We start from the raw sequence: 16,216 nt of genomic DNA, 5'->3' as shown, positions 1-16,216 counted from the left end.
AATATTGTCGCTGAACCTGAAGCTTGGATCTTCCCAAATGGAAATGCCAAGTAATTGGCTTCTGGAAAAATTGGACCTGAAGTGAATATGTGTGTTTGCCCTTCCAAGCACTTAGCCCAATGCTTCTCTGAATTGGATAAGCAGTTATTGACGGTGATAATTAATAAAATAAATGTTTTAAACCAAACAGTTGAATGGTACAATACAACAAAGTGTACAGTATATATAGAATGTAATATATACAGTATATTATTTCAACTTTTAACTTACACTCTATACTGTATATAGTTTGGATGGACTAGATTATGTTCTGACTTGATGATTATGATGCTGCCCTGCATAACGGGTAAAGAAAATTCTCTTAGGATGAGACTGAGTGGATATGGGTGAATTATTAAAGAGCGATCACAAAAATTGAACAGCATAGTGAATCAAGATGTTCACCCAGAACAATGAATTTATTGAAGGGCATGTAAATCAGTTAATATAGGCTGAGAATGCCTATTAATCACAATTGTTCCTGTAGCAAAGAGACTAAGGAGTTATTAACATAGAAAACCTCAGTCAATGCAATTACCAATAATTACACATTGAGCATAAAATGTTATTGCTAATAATATATCTCCTTTGATTTTAATTATAAGACTGATCTATTGAAAAATTTGACCATTAAGAAATGTTAAGGTATTCTTTCTACTTGGACTGCAAATATATTTCCTTCAGCTAATTAAAGCCAATATAGTCTTTCACATCACCTTTCTCACTGTTGCCACATGTAAATGAATCTGTACCGTCCTTTTGTCCTTTTCAAGTTTGTACAGTGGCAGCTAGTAGAAACAGACACATTAAAAAAACACAATATATCTTCGAAATGAAGTGTGTATGAGCTGTTTTGGCATGGAACTAGAATACTCGATGCAATTCTGTTAAATCAGGTAAACATAAAGACAATATATCAATATACCCTGAGCTGTGTCCTTATTAAAACTCTCTCTGCCTCACAGGTGTGTGGTCATCTTACAACACAGTGTCTCCACTCACCGTTTCAGTAAATTGAATCTGACCTTCCAAAATCTCTTTCCTATCCCTCCCCTGCTTTGGTACAGATCGCCCAACACAAATAACAATAAATACACGGCTTAATTTTGACCTACTCATCTGGATGACTTTCATCAATCAATTCCCTCTAGTCTTGTATTCAGCATGCCTAGTGTGGTAACGCGCAGAAAATGCTTTTATTTAAAATTTGAGCCGAGCTCCTCCATCCTCTGAGGATTGTATGCAGAGATACGATTGCCGGAAAAGAACAACAAGATGAAAAGCTTCCTGTTCTCCAATCTGTTCTTGCTTACATTTCTAAAGAGATGCTTCTAGAAATACATGATAAAATAACATGGTAAAAAAAATCAACATAGATAATAAAAAACAACAGATAAAGAAAATTGAAATTTCACGGATAGCTTAGAGAAACATGAGTTCCCTTGACTGGGGATTTTAAGTGGAATCACAGAGTGTAAAACCACTACAACTGATCATTTAACAGGAGGAAGTTTGGAGATCTGAGCAGATCACACGGTGACGTGAGAAGTGGGCTGCGTGAAGGTGCAGTAGTTAGTTTTTCCCCCTTGCCATGCTGGGGAACTGTACAGTATGTGTGGAGTTTGTATGTTCTCCCTGTGTTTGTGTGGGTTTCCTCTGGGTGCCCTGGTCTCCTCCCATAGTCTAAAGACATCCTGGTAGTCTTCTGTAAAAACTGGATTCCATAAAAAAAACTGGCCCTGGTGTGAATGTGTGTATTCGTGTCCGTATCCATCTGTCCTAGGATGGACTGGTATCCTGCCCAGGGCGAAACCTGCCTCATTGCTTGCTGGGTTAGGCTCCAGCTCCCCCCTCCCAGCCCAATTACTGGATAAGCGGATTAGAAAATGGACGGATGGATATTTTTCCAGTATAGCTAAGGGTCACGTTTGCATACTGTGTTTTTCTGTGCGTTTTTGTTGGAGAGGTCAAAATGGTAAAGAGCATCAAGTCTCCCACTTGTATCTTTCTAAACTATGCCATTTTCCTGAAACAACGGGTTCTTGGTGGAAATTTTGAAAGATAACAAGTAGTCTGTCTGGATGTCACTTCAAAACCGCAGCACAGAACACAATGTCTTCCTAAAGCAACACAAGACAGAAAAACATTTTTGTGCGTTACTGAGGCTTTGAGAATGTCGTTCTGTTTTTAAAACAAAGCCACAGCGGCATTCAGCCTGTAAGGAGACAGGGTCGATTTCCTGGGGTTGTATGAATGACAGACCACAGCATTCATTTGGAAAACCAAGCCCGAATGAAATGTTAAATTAAGCAGCCCAGCTCGTGTGGACGCACAGCCGTCAGATGGGTGTTTCAGCCAGGTTGCGTGTTCTGCCTTCTGGGGTGAGCCGGTTGGAATTGGTACAGTCAGCTCAGTGAAGCAAAACAGTCACAGTATTTCACGTGTGATCCCAACAGACTCCAACGGTGGTCATAGTTCACATGCAAGCAATCTCAGCATCTATTTATCCATGTGCAGAACTGCGACAGCATTCCAAGCTCTGATTGGCAGTGAGATCTCTAAAGTGGTGTGGAAAAGCAGAAAAACACTCTACTGTACAGTGTACTGTATGTGATAAAGTACATCAAAAAGTGCTTCAGTGTTGCAGGGAGATGTGAAAAGCCTAAAACATGTCAAGGTAATCATCTACAGGAAAACATCTTTCCCACAACTTAATTTCTGGACAAGGAAGAAGCAGCATTAATTACAGCTCTGTCCTGGAACATCACTGCGACAGCTGTGAGGAGTGAGGGCCCTTGTCATTGAACTACAAGTCCCGAGCTCCAGTTCTGATCTCTGCCTGCTACCGGGTGAAAAGGAAGAGGACTTTAAAACTGAGAAAGCAAGGGCCAATTTGCTGTACCTGCACTGCAGGTCAAGTTGGTGGGCAGCAAGATCACAGGCAGCATGACAACGCAGCTGGCCAGGGCACATCTTCATACAGAACCTTTCAACCCCAGAAACCCTGCGTGTTCAGCTCCTCTCTGGGGAAGCCGGACACCAAATTCCTGTTCTGAGAGACACCGAAGTTCCACTTGTGAAAAGAAAAAGGAAAGGATGTCTAGCGGGCGCGGTGTGGTATCTCCTTATTAACTGACACGCCTCGAGGACTAGCTGTGACTGCTTACCTCCTATTACAGGTCAGGTCAGGGCTGAAGTGTGTTGAACAATGTGGAATTAACGATGGCGAACAACTACTGTAACTAGGCAATGTCTAAGGTGGCATACGCAACTGTGCCCCCCACCCAAAATAAACATATGGTACACAACAGGACTAAAACCAAAGCATTAATGCAAGAGGAATGTATAATGTGCTAGACAAGGCACACAGAATTGAAACAGTTAAACCTATTTAAATGGGGCGACTTAGTACATTTTCCCTGAACAAGTAAGCTGACCTTTTATTGCATAACATGATATGTAATTTAAAAATGGCAATTTTAGGATCCTGTTCAAAGCTGATTACCTACATAATTTATTCTGTTACTCACCTAGTAAAAAAGGCACGCTGTTGTTAAGGTTAAGGTATGGGAGTATAGGCAGTATATACTGCAGAATTTCATTCACTGAACTTTCTTTTCTTCTTAAAAAGGAAATAATTAGTGATTAAATGCCCTTAGCGGTTAAAATTAAAGTTCCTATCATATGGAGTCCATTACGAAGAAATAAATGTATTTTCTCTTAATACTCACTTCAAATGAATCTTAATTATGTACCCCATGAATATTCATCACACAAATACTATTACTGTATGTGCTGTGAATGAGACAGCGACTACATATTGTATAAACACAATAAGCACTACTCTGAGAAAGGGGAAAATAAGGCCTACTTGGTAAACCACATCAGATTTTGTTTTCTTTTATAAACAGTCGTCCGGAAAAAGAAACTATTGTTCACAAAATCCATAAATAAACCCCGTTTCGTGAACACATAATACTTGATTTTTCTAACATCAGCTGCGATTGACGCAGTTACTGAGGGTTGTAACTGTGAAAACTCATGAAGTTTTGCTTTTAGAACAAGGGTGTTCTTGATTGGCCTTACTTCATGTACAATCCTGAAAAGGGAAGGTCGTATAAACATACTGTACCGTACATTTTGAAATACCTGGTGGAAAAAAATGAAGGTAAATTTCATCCAAGAGCCTGTCATTGTACTGCACGTCTGCAACCTTCTGCTATTGAAGCACAACTTTGTGCAGCTTTCACTTCAGTTTATCCTCTTAATCAATAACAGAAGATACAATTAGTTTGAGAATGTCAGGGTTTTTAGTGAATTGCTTGTTTTCATGACTTTAAATCTTTCTAGTCAATAAAGCAATTAATTGCATGTTCTTCCTGATTAATAAACTGGCAAGAGCATTGTTCCTGCTATCAGGAAGATGTGCAGAGGAGAAAATCTGGAAAATTGCACCCAAACATTTTTTTTCATTTTAAGGCAGAGTGTGGAAGGGGGTCTGAAGTTTTCATTCTTTGAATTACGGTATATGCAATGGAAGAGGTACTGTACTGTATGTTAATTATTTTATTTCGTCGTTCTGTAAATAATCTCCTATTCCCCCCACCCTCGAAAAAATGTCATCACAGATGGCAAGCCACCAAATACCATAAGTCTATTTTTATTATTATTCACGAGCTTCACTTCTCCTGTTTTTTCTCAGGTCTCAAGCGCAAGAGCGCACTGCAGTCTCCCGAGGAAGCCGAGTGCTGCGTGCTCGTCAAAGAGACGACCTGGGAAAGGGAGCGAGAGGAGGAGTGCTGCGTCAGCGAGCAGGAGCAGGACAGCACCGTGCAGGTACAGGAACTCTGCAGCCTCACGCTGGTGGCGCAGGAGATGCGCGTCGACGCTGCTGCAGAACAGCCACGCGTCGCTCGCGTACAAAGCGAGCTCGCCAGATCATCACAGAGACGGAAGGGTTTAAACAGCTTCAGATGAAAGAAAAAAACAACGGATCACTGCAAAGAAAATCGAGCAAACCGTGCTTCCGGGCACAAGAGTAGCGCACATCCAAGTGCCTGGAGGTTAACATTCATTGCATGCAACAGGGAGATTTTTAACTGCCCATTAAAAAAGTTTCATTAACAAGCCCAATGAGATACTGTGATGTTCTAAAAGATTTAATGAAAAAAAAATGCTTTCTTAATTACAGAAGAGACCGCATGAAGAGGAAATCGATAATCCACACATTCTTGAAAGAACCCAGGCTATATACTTTATATGCAAAGGAACAAGTAATAGGTTTATCCCATGCTGAAAAAAGAAGAAAGAAAAAACAACGTTTCGGCCGTGGAGCCTTCTTCAGGCGTCTTCTTCAGCTACCCACCTGAACTATATACTGTATATGCCCATTTACAATAGGCAAGATGGTTCACGCAATAATGAGAACGCAGATGTGTTACTTCCACCTTTTATTTCACACTTATTTTGCTCACCCTTTTAGGATAACTGCAATAAAAATGGCTCAGTTGATTATTCTGTGTAAATCAAAAATTACTACAAAAAACATTATAGAAGTGAGATTTTAGGAAATAAAAGCAGAAATAAATACAAACTAAACATGTGCACACATACACTCACAAACTGATTCATCATCATGCCACAATGTGTCATAGTGTGGGAGCGACTTTTTTGTTTCTCACTATGTTGCTTTCAGAATAATATGTTATGTCTCTGTTTATTTTCTGAAACAACTCAGGATAAAGGCCTTGTCAGATGTCTGAAGCTAATTTGGGGAGCTTAATAAAGACATGGGTAAGTAGGCTTTAGTTTCACTCTCAAAAAATAGGTTTCTGCTAAACCCCAAAAAGACTACTGAAACATATGGTTAAGAGGTGTCTTTTTTCAAATGGAGATACTCAACTAGATTGAGTTCCTATCTTGTGTTTTTTAAACCTTGATACCACCTTGCTGAAAGAAGGAGGATTCACTGATTGATTTGTTGTTGATCAGATGTCAGAAGGTACACAGAAGACTGCACTACAATTGTTGACTAGTACTCCTTGACACACCAGTTAAAAAACGGCACCACACTCTTCCTACTGAAGGTGCAAATCTTTCTCCTTTGTATCTAAAGATGCATTAATGAATCATGCTGCAGGAATTTCTGTAATGGCCTTTTTCATACAGAATCACCAAACATGTAAGGAAAGTAAGATGGATCATTTTGAATGAAAGTTATCACAGAGGAAGGTGCTCGCACTCTAGTTAAAACTGAAAGAAAGGGACATTGTAATGGTAATGAAATGAAAATATCCTGAATGAGTGAGGCATTTATCCTGAATTATGGAGTATTATTACTGTAGCTTGGATCATACATTAATGGAAAAGTTTCTGGGCTTTGGAGAAAAAAAGAGAGTTTTATTATTGTACCATTTTACTTGAACTTAAAGTTAAAATTTCAATAAAGCTAAGAAAAAAATCACTGTGATGCTGAGGGGTTTTGCAGCATACAGTACATACTGAAAACCTCCTGTATTGGTCTGTTGCAACACTTGCAGAAATTCTTTCAGCTGACACGAAAACAACATGATGACACTCAGCTTATGCTGCTCTTACAGCAAAGTATTTTTCTCATTTTCTTTCCTATACATAAAAATATGCATATATATATACTTCATATATGTTTTAAAAAATATACAACTAGGATAAAAGTTACACCTCCACAAACACTTTTTTTAAATAAAAAGGACAGACAGATAATGAAATTATGGCAGTTGTCATAATTAAGTACGCCATTTAACACATTTGTACTGGTTTTGCTTCTTAAAAAAATAACTGTCTCCTGTAACCCAACTGAAATGAACAAGAAAAAAAACTGAATGTAGCCAGAGGCAACAAAATATAGAACATGTTCTGAGGCATCAACACCACATTTAATAAATGAAAAGATGTAAACCTGTGACATTGCAAAGCTTGTGTGCCACTGAATTAATACAAAAAATACCTGTTTGTACAGCAATAGATACTCTTTTACCTTTGCAGCATGGATCAGATACCCCTAGAGACATTCCTATGGTATATATGCAATTAGATAATATTCCAGCTAGACTGAGTGCAAGGATAACACTGAGCATGACACAAGGGATACAATCCTCACATCCCTTCCACAGACCTTGAGCTTTTTGTCCTGGGTCCCTGTTTTTCACACCACAAAAGCATATTTTTTGTCCTACACCTTTAAAAATCATCCTCTTATTGTTCTTTCACATTTAGCACAAGAAACAAACATTGTTTTATCTGTGAACACATACCATTTCCACACGGCAATAACACTGTGAACATCTCAATTACTTAATTTAATGTATCTATTTCAAATTACCGTATTAACAAGAAGAAAAGCCTACATTTTTCCTACACTCATTGGCAGTGACCCCACAGTGCAGTTCTTTGAATATGTACAGAAGGTGCTATCAGAAGAAATGGATTTGACTGTATAGTAGCTACAGTACAGTACTATAAAGAGGACTTTGGTTATTGGTTAGCAAAGGTACATAATTATTATTTACAGGAGAGACACCTGATGCTTTGTTATTGTTCTATAACAGGATGTACAGTAACTATAAACCCATGTGTGAATGAATTATAATGTGACAATTTTAGATAACAAACAACAATCTAATTTGTGCTTTGTTGCAGTTAAAATCTATGCCATATCTAGTTTGTGTAGGTGGCTATGCATATAATTGTTAAGCAGGGTATGTAATTAGCCAAGTTAAAGATTTAGTAACTGCAGACTTTGTGCATTTGACTATGACCGAAGAACACGTGAATAAATCGTCAGTCAGCTCTGTCAGATCATTTTAAAAAACACGAGTGTGGGTACTGCAGATATATTCCAATTCAATGTGCAAATCTTTGTAAGCTGAAACCTATTTTTGAAGTCAAGTCTCCAACAGAGGAACTCAGAGTACAGTACAAGCAGAACCCTAAACGTTACTGGGACTAACCCTGCGCATTAAGCTTGTGCTTCTCAGGGCCCAGTCTTGAGGATTCCATAAATTGTCCAAGTATTTGATTGAGTTACTATCATTTACTGTAAAATCCTCCCATTGTACCACAGCACTTGAATCAATGTTTTGGAACGTAAAATTAAGTAGCCGATTTATCTACTGCCAAGCACTAGTCTAGAAATTTTAGAGGAAAAAAAAGTGGGATTTCAGTAGGATACGAAATTGAGGATTAGATAGAACCACATTAACTGGTGTCAGTACAGGTTTAGCTAAAGCCCAGATGAATTTCAAACACTAACAGGGAATCCAAAGTGGATCACCATTAAGAGGTGATTCATAAATGTGCTATGAGCACAGACTGCATATTCAGAAAGAACCAGGCTGGGTCTTGAGGTGGTGGTGGAAAAGGGACTGCCTGCCCTTTGAACACTAACAAACAGTACTAATAAATCTTCATAATCTTCATCATAGTAATATCCAGAATCATCATTACAGTATAATATCAATGACAATAATAAAGAACATGTACATTCACAAGCAGGCACTCAACCACGCACTCACAAGCAAGCAAACAAGATTGTCCACCGAAAATATGGCAAAGAAAAAGGAATATAATAATCCTAACAATAAAAAAAAGAAGAAGAATATGAATAAATCACCACCACAAAGGGGCACGGAGGGGGAAAGAGAGGGAGTGACACATGACTGGACACGGGCTGTGTGTGTGTGGTTTTTAAAAAAAGAGGAGGAGGAGAATAAGAACACAAAAAGGCAAAGGCAAAGGCAAAGGTTCTCTTGTCATCTGTCGAGCAGAGCGGCGCGAGGGTGGAGAGCTGGGGCGCTGGGGTGGTGGGGCGCTGGGGCGCTGGGCAGTGGTGTCTGGAGCGCGGTACAGTACGGCACGTGACGAAACAGCCCTAATGGCGAGTCTGGTGACACATGCAGTGCACAGCACAGAAGGTTCGGTTCACACACAGTCACAGCCAAAGGGATGACCCACACACTGGGTTTCCTGTGGGACCCAGAGAAAAGAGAGAGGAGGAATCCCCTGACCTTCTCTGTCTTTCTCTCTCGCTCTCTCCCTTTCTCCAGACGGTTGTGTCTACAAATACACACAGGCCAATACGGAGGTGCACAGTGTTTCTACATCTATGATTTCCTTGTTGTGTTGCTGTGCTGCTTCTCCCAGGAGCGGTGCAGGCCGGAGATGCTAGACGTACTGCTCCTTGGGGAAGACGTAGGGCACGCGGGAGCCGGGTGGAGGGTACCTGTACACGGGGCTGCTGGGGGGACGCTGGGTGTAGGGGTGTTGGGGCAAGTAGGAGAGAGGGGGGTAGGCTGGGGGAGGCTGGGGCTCCACACAGTCTTCCGTGCTGCAGGCGCGACGGTAGGTCACATAGTCAGCCGGGTTTGATAGCTCTTCGTAACGCTTCCCAGAGTTCTGCAAGACACGAGAGTAAGAGCGAAAAACGAGGAAATACAGAGGAGGGGCGAAGACCCGGGCTTCGGAGGGGTATTACTAGAAAGATTAGTAACAGTTAGAGGTGTCAGTGGTGTAAGGTTTCATCTTTAGTTTTTTTTTTGCGTAAAAAAAAATTAGCTTTGTCACTCAAAAGCCTGCAGCTACGGTCAAAGGCGCTCTATTCCAAACTCTCGAGTCTGGCCACCTACTGTAGGTAATGACCCCTGAGAAAATGTTCTTCCCCAACCTGGCGGCCCTTGAAATTTCAGCACCACCCACCAGCGGGCTCTGTCCTGTATGGTCCTGCCGCCCTCCGAGTGAGTGAGCACTGAAAACGTGTTGTCAAAGCAGCGCAAAGTGACGTGGCTCACTTCTTTCTGTTTTTAATTTTAAATTGGGATTTAAGACAGCTTTCACACTAGAATCCAACTGGATTCAGATGGGAGTTTTTGGCTTCCATGCAAAGCATATTCTACTTCTCCCCTCTCAATTAATCTACAACACTAAACTGAAGCACCTTGTTCACAAGCTGGGTAGAAATGCCGTCATAACAGGTATACCATGATTGCTCTGTCATTGAGTTAGCCTGCTGTCACCATGATTTCACTGTGCTTTATAGCACTTTACTTCGCTTTTACCTCAGTATACATCAGGAATGTTTTATATGGATTGTAAAAGTTCTCTGTAAACGATGCAAGGTGATGTTTCCACAGGGTCATAACGCAAAAATTAGTTGTTCAATCTGTCGTTTTGCACTACTTGCAAAATGGACAGAATTGTCTTACGAAAAGAGGCACAGTTTAACCCAGGACACACATGAGCAACGCTGTATCACACAGACCATGCGCCACATCATTATCTGTGCGACATGGCATTAATATTTTTCATAAGAATAAGCATCTTCTGACAGGAAAAACATATCCCCCGAAAAGTGCTGTAGTGTCAGAAATTATATTATTATTATTATTATTATTATTTGCTGTAACCCTCTACTGTATAATCTCTATAGTCTTGAAGAGCCTCCAATCCACTTACCGTAAGACTTTCAGTTCACTCTGAAAATGTGTGTTTGATTTCTGATAAAAAATTATCACTAAATTACTTAATTTTTGTTCCAAGTCTCTGGAAATGTAGTATTTAATAAATTATTTAATATCAGAAAGGGGGTCCCCAGAAGTGGGGATGGAGACCCCTGCTCTGCAACCTACAGATAACACATGGGTGGCTTCATTTTATTTTCTCACTAAAGCAATAGTTTATTATTTAAATGGAACAAAGAAAGAAATACGAAAGAAAATAAAATCCACAGACAGTATTTGCTGTTAAGTTCAGCTTTATGAAAATGTTCTTGGCTTCTGTATTTGTTTATTTAAAAAAACAAACAGCAGGAAAGAATTATAATTTAATGGGTTTTATTTCACACTTCACAGTGTGAGGGTGAGGAACACCTGCCCTTATATACAGTAGTTCAGGGATTCGTTATCATAATGTACTTACACCTGCAAGTGCATTAAAGTGTATACTGTAGAACTCAAACCCCTGGAGAAACATGGGATTGAAGATGGAAGTATTTAATTGTCCCTCAGCTGTCTTGAAAGTATTCTAAGGGCAGTTTGAATGAGTAAAGCAGGAGGCATTCCAATGGCATGTAATAAATGGAATGTGCACAGCTAGGTTAATAATAATAATAATAATAATAATGGAAAAGAAAGTACAAAAAAACAGAATACAGGGACAAATGAAGAAAAGGAAATGAAAATGAGAAAATGAGAACTTACGGGCTGTCCCCAAGCATCTTTACATCTACGATTACGACGATCCCCACTCTGAACGCAGCATGGAGACCAGGAGGAGCAACACAACCATTTAAACACACGGCTTTTCCCCGCGGGCACGAGACAGCTACTGGACCTCTGCTCAGGCCACTCGGGACAATTGCTCTGGGGAGCTGAGGGCAAGCAGAGGGGTGTTTTCAAACATGCGGCTGACCTGGGGGAGCCACAGTACACGAGGCTTAGAAACTTGTCGCTAAAACCACTACTCCACAAAACAGGAATAAAGCTCAAAAACCAAGCGCAAAGGAGCCGAAATGCTGAATGTTCAGACAAGAACACGCTTTACAGCACGCAGTACTGGCTTAGATCTCTGTTTAAGGGCCACTTTAGTTAAGGGGCATCTAGCATTAAATTACTTTGAAGCACAAACGCTGCAGTTGAACAGCAGGAGAGACGCCCACTTTGTTAGGATGGTGGGTAGAGAGGAGTATGAATTGAAGAGAGGTTTTAGCAGCAAAAAAATGCAAATGTGATGGGCTTTGAATGTGCCAGTACTATTTCTCTAGTTATTTAGATCACTATTTCATTTGACTACATCTGTGAGAAGGTTTGCAGAACAGGCCATTTAGAATTCCGATTGTAAAAACTTTAAATCTGTAGGCACTGAAATGAACATTATTGAAGATATATTAATACTGTTATTACATTCTCCTATGGCAAGCCTTTCAAAATGAATTTGAAGATAAAGAAAGCAATTTTAATTCATTCGTCAAACAGGTTTCCTTTCGATAATTTAGTATTCATTAGTCAAGGCTGAAATCTGAAGTGGTTAATAGGAGCTTCACTGAAGTATATCAAAAATTACAACTGCATGCAAATACTCAACTGAAAAAAAAACAAAATTGTTGTTTCAAGTGAAGCCTTACTTAATGTGGCAGAAAGCACTAATCCTACATTAACCCACATTTATTTTTCATCTCAAATTCCCAACAACATGGTCTAACACAGGAGTGGCTACATTTGCATTAACACAGGTATTGCGACTGGGAAAATTAGAGCATATACTGATTGACCAAGCAGGCTCAGCAAGACGATAAAGATCAACAGGGCGACAACATCCTTTCATACTTTTAAGTAATTTGAATCAATGTCAGTAAACAGAAGCACCTAAACTTTTCAGCCCTGGTTAAAGAGAGACACCAACCAGCCAGCTGTTCTCCTACGTCATCCAAGTGGTAATGTGATTAAAAAAAATACCAGAAGCATTATCACAATCAAGGAGAGTGGACTGCAAATCCCCTGGTTGTGATGTAGAAAGCTGACTCCAATCAATAACAGCGAATGTCCAGTGCACTAACAGGATTTACCTTTTTTTAACATTTCTTGGATAAGTTGCTGAAAGATGACTAGTTGACACATGTGAATGTGCATTTTCTGTGCGAATCCTAGGATCTGAGCTTTAAAAGAGGGACCTGTTATGAGTTCGGGTATTCAGCTTCAATGACCTTTCATGACCCCGGAAACAAAAATTGCGAAGCCTGCAGCCACTTTTTCAGCCATGAAGATTCTTGAAGGATGCAGTACTGAAAAAGAGCTCTTGACAAATCCCCCCAGAGCCTCTGAGAGAGCAAAGATGCCATGCCATGAGTTTCACTCTGGGAAATCATTTTCTGGTTAAAGTCTGGCTTGGTCATGGCTACATCTTATATTGTCTCACATTACCATTCAAATAGAATTAAATATACTTTGGAATGAAATAAAATAATAAAAACAACTTAGCTCTAGGTCATTAGACTTTCTCATTAAGGAGCTTTTTTAGAAGTGAAAATGATTCTGTCTTCTGGAATATTTTAAGACAGTAAGCTCTTACACACATAATTTAAAGGCCCCAGGTCTTACTACATTACATAGCATGTTTACACATACTGTATGTGCATGTACTGTATGCAGAAAATAGCTTTTCCAAATTCATCGCAAAATCTAACTGAAAACTTAAGCTGATATGAAAGGTCTTTGAGCACCTCGCTAATAGTTTAGACTTCTTCTGTCTTCGTTCTTCTTCCATCATATTCTGCTTCATTAGCAATTGCACACTGGAATAGATGAATGCAAAGGGGACAATATTCCTTCATGGCCAGGAATGTCAAGATGCAGCGGGTTTCAGTCAAGCAGAAATTACACAGCCCTCCTATCAGGCACTGGCAGAGTGGAATCCTACCTCACTGGAGGTAAGAAAACGCCAATTGGAAAAGTAAATATATATTGAAGTGCAATATCAAATTACAGTGGGTGGTTTTGTACAGTATCTTCAAAACATATGTCAAGCTCAAGACTGAACATAGGAGAAAAAAAAACACAGCAGTTTACTGGACCATCTTCCAAGATTCGTCTTTGATACTTATGTTTTGATAAACCATAATTAACCACCTTGCCATGGGAAAGAGCAAGTGCCTTTCTCAGTTCTCGAATTGAAGACATCAGTCAGTTTCAGCAGTGGAACGTACTGTACCACAAGACGCCTACCTATGCACTCAGGCTGAGAGAAAGAGCCCTGTGTTTATCCCAGATCTTCAAACGACTGAATGGGAGATATATTCCATGTTTTTCTGTGTTGAATCAATAAATCTGAACAAAGCCAAAAAATCATGAAAAGACAAGACCCTGGGCTATATCTTTGTAGAGGAGTGCTGTATGTTTTGCAATCTCTGGTTTTTGAGGATTACTTTTAAAAACTCCTAATTTCCCACCTGTTTGAAGGATGCAATTGCTTGCACAGATTTGATGAACTCTGCTCTTGCATATAATGCTTAATTTGTGAAGGAGTCAGAAGGCAGTTATTTGCATACCTTTAACAATCTTCTTCTAAGTTCCTATAACTGCCGAAATTCTGTATTTTTCCACGAACATTTACCAGCAGTGTCTGGCCAGAGAGCTGAATCTGCATTCTCTGCAAGCCCTTCTACCTGCTAAGCTATTTCTGAGGCTTGGTAACAGCCTCTGTACCTTTAATCTCTGCAACTGCAGCTTCTGTTATCAGCTTAATTGTTCCTTGGCACAGCACCACTGCAGACAATGAAAGGTGGACCAAAGACCCCAACTATCATCAAACTGTAAGTACACCTTCCAACCTCTGCAGTCACTATTGATATGTTGAAGAAATTCCTGGGACAATATCAATTCAGCTTCCAAAAATCCTTTTCATTCATTGATTAATTAACAGTAAATACCTTTTATACAGCATTTGCCACGCGATTCAATGTTTCTAAGGAAGATAATTAATGGAAAAAGATACATGTACAAGAGCATTTATGAACAGATTGATTGCTTTAGACACATATTGTTCGGCTTGAAGAACATTTCAAATCTGATGTCAAAAGAAGGGCTTCAGAGTCAGATGGCAGAAATGCTCAGTTGAAACCCCAGCTGGGTTAGGGTTAGAATTCCCACAATACATAGACCATTTTTAAGCTCAGTGCTGGATTTTGGGGCCCGAGTTAGCTTCAGGACGATTGATAATTTGCTCATATCTGCAATTTTATTTTTGGAGACTTATGGCTGCTTGTATTGTATACTGTACCAATGAGAAATTATATCCCAAAACACACCAAAAGTTTTAGTAAAATCTGTTTTAATGGGTAAAAACCCTTATTTTTGTCATTTAAAGTGCAACTAGAAGTATAACTGAAGGCAACACTCAATGGTTCTAAGCCCTAACCCTGCTTTGGCCTAATAAGGATGCTGATTTACTGTATATTTCCCTCACTTGTTGAAATCAAATGAAGCTAGTCCCTAACAGTTTTTAATCCCTTGTGTATGAAAATTTACATTTACATATGTTCTGGGAATGTCCAGATGTCTAACAGGTATTCCTTGCTTTCCTCCCGTGTTCCTGTTAAATGCTACTGTATCTCTCATTTTGACCTGAAACGGGTTTGGTTGGCTGGTCCCACCAGGGTTAAAGTCAGTTTAGTACAGTGTTGTGTGCCTCTGCCTTGTCTACCCAGACATCACTGGATCCTGTCCTGCCTCCTGGAAATGTACAGCATGGCTCCTGTAACTGCTCACAGTGCGTGAGTGGAGGAGGAACCTTGGTCCTTCAGAGCTGCTGGACTCGCCTTTTGTTCCATTGATTGGAATTTAAAAGGGGGTAACACTGACAGCAGGGCTAACGGGAACAATGTGCGTTGTCTTATTTTGCCCCATTTGGACTGTTTTAAATAGAATGGCGTGGAGGTAAAATGCTGAGCTTAATTGAAGAATTGGGAGCAGTGGAACCCAGAAGAGTCTGAACAAAGGCGAGGAGAAGCAGAAACTGGAGCAGCCAGTTCCACTGTACATGTTACATACGAAGCAGTTTCTAGACCACTTTTCTGTTGCGCGATCCATGGAAGCGCTGTGCCACGCACAAGGGATGTTCAGCTCATAAGCCCAGAGCAGACGTGAGAACAAGCCATGTCTGAAGAAAAAGCTGGACCAGATGACGTCTTACAGCATTTTTTCTGTCCTCCAGCAGAGCACATCAAAGCAAAGGTGTGCTGTAACTGCAAAATTGGAAAGATGTATTTATTTTCGAAAAAAATAAATCTATCAGGTGCAGAATGTGGGCAGCTATTTCGATAATTCATTTTCTGAGACCATAACAAAACCCAGGGGAGAGAGGCTGACTATGGAGTTGCAGGCTGGAGGCTAATCTAAATGGAAATCGCTCACCAGCTGAGGAGCATTTTGCAAGACCCCTAACTATGGGGTTGTTCTGTGGGAAATGGCAGCCTACCTGTAGGGAATCTGGGCTAGAATGGGCGTTTTCCATCTCTCTGATGGTCCGAGGACTCCCTCATTGCAGTAATGGGCAGTTTGTATTTTGCAGGACAATTATCTAGAAAGGTGGGAACCTGCTCTTCTAACATCTTGTCGTGTGAAATGCATTCGTGTGAAACTGCCAGAAATAA

The 16,216-nt window shown here is 40.1% G+C and overlaps 1 protein-coding gene across 5 annotated transcripts in view; it reads right to left on the bottom strand.

Annotated features, from left to right (window-relative positions):
* Positions 1-5,182: 5,182 nt before the first annotated feature.
* Positions 5,183-16,216, bottom strand: part of nectin1b (nectin cell adhesion molecule 1b) — a 188,885-nt gene continuing 177,851 nt past the window's right edge. For 3 of the 5 annotated variants that reach the window (XM_069182913.1, XM_069182917.1, XM_015337741.2), the window contains one exon: positions 5,183-9,471. In XM_069182913.1, the coding sequence (XP_069039014.1) occupies positions 9,241-9,471 (231 nt within the window). In that variant the 3' untranslated portion in view covers positions 5,183-9,240. The remainder of the gene's footprint in view (positions 9,472-16,216) is intronic. The other 2 variants (XM_069182914.1, XM_069182915.1) reach the window with 2 other exon arrangements.

The sequence above is a fragment of the Lepisosteus oculatus genome, chromosome 23 (genome assembly GCF_040954835.1).
Source record: "Lepisosteus oculatus isolate fLepOcu1 chromosome 23, fLepOcu1.hap2, whole genome shotgun sequence".
In the NCBI taxonomy this organism is placed as follows: domain Eukaryota; kingdom Metazoa; phylum Chordata; class Actinopteri; order Semionotiformes; family Lepisosteidae; genus Lepisosteus; species Lepisosteus oculatus.
Note: the sequence above shows the minus strand (reverse complement) of the source record. Positions and strands in the feature narration are given on the sequence as shown.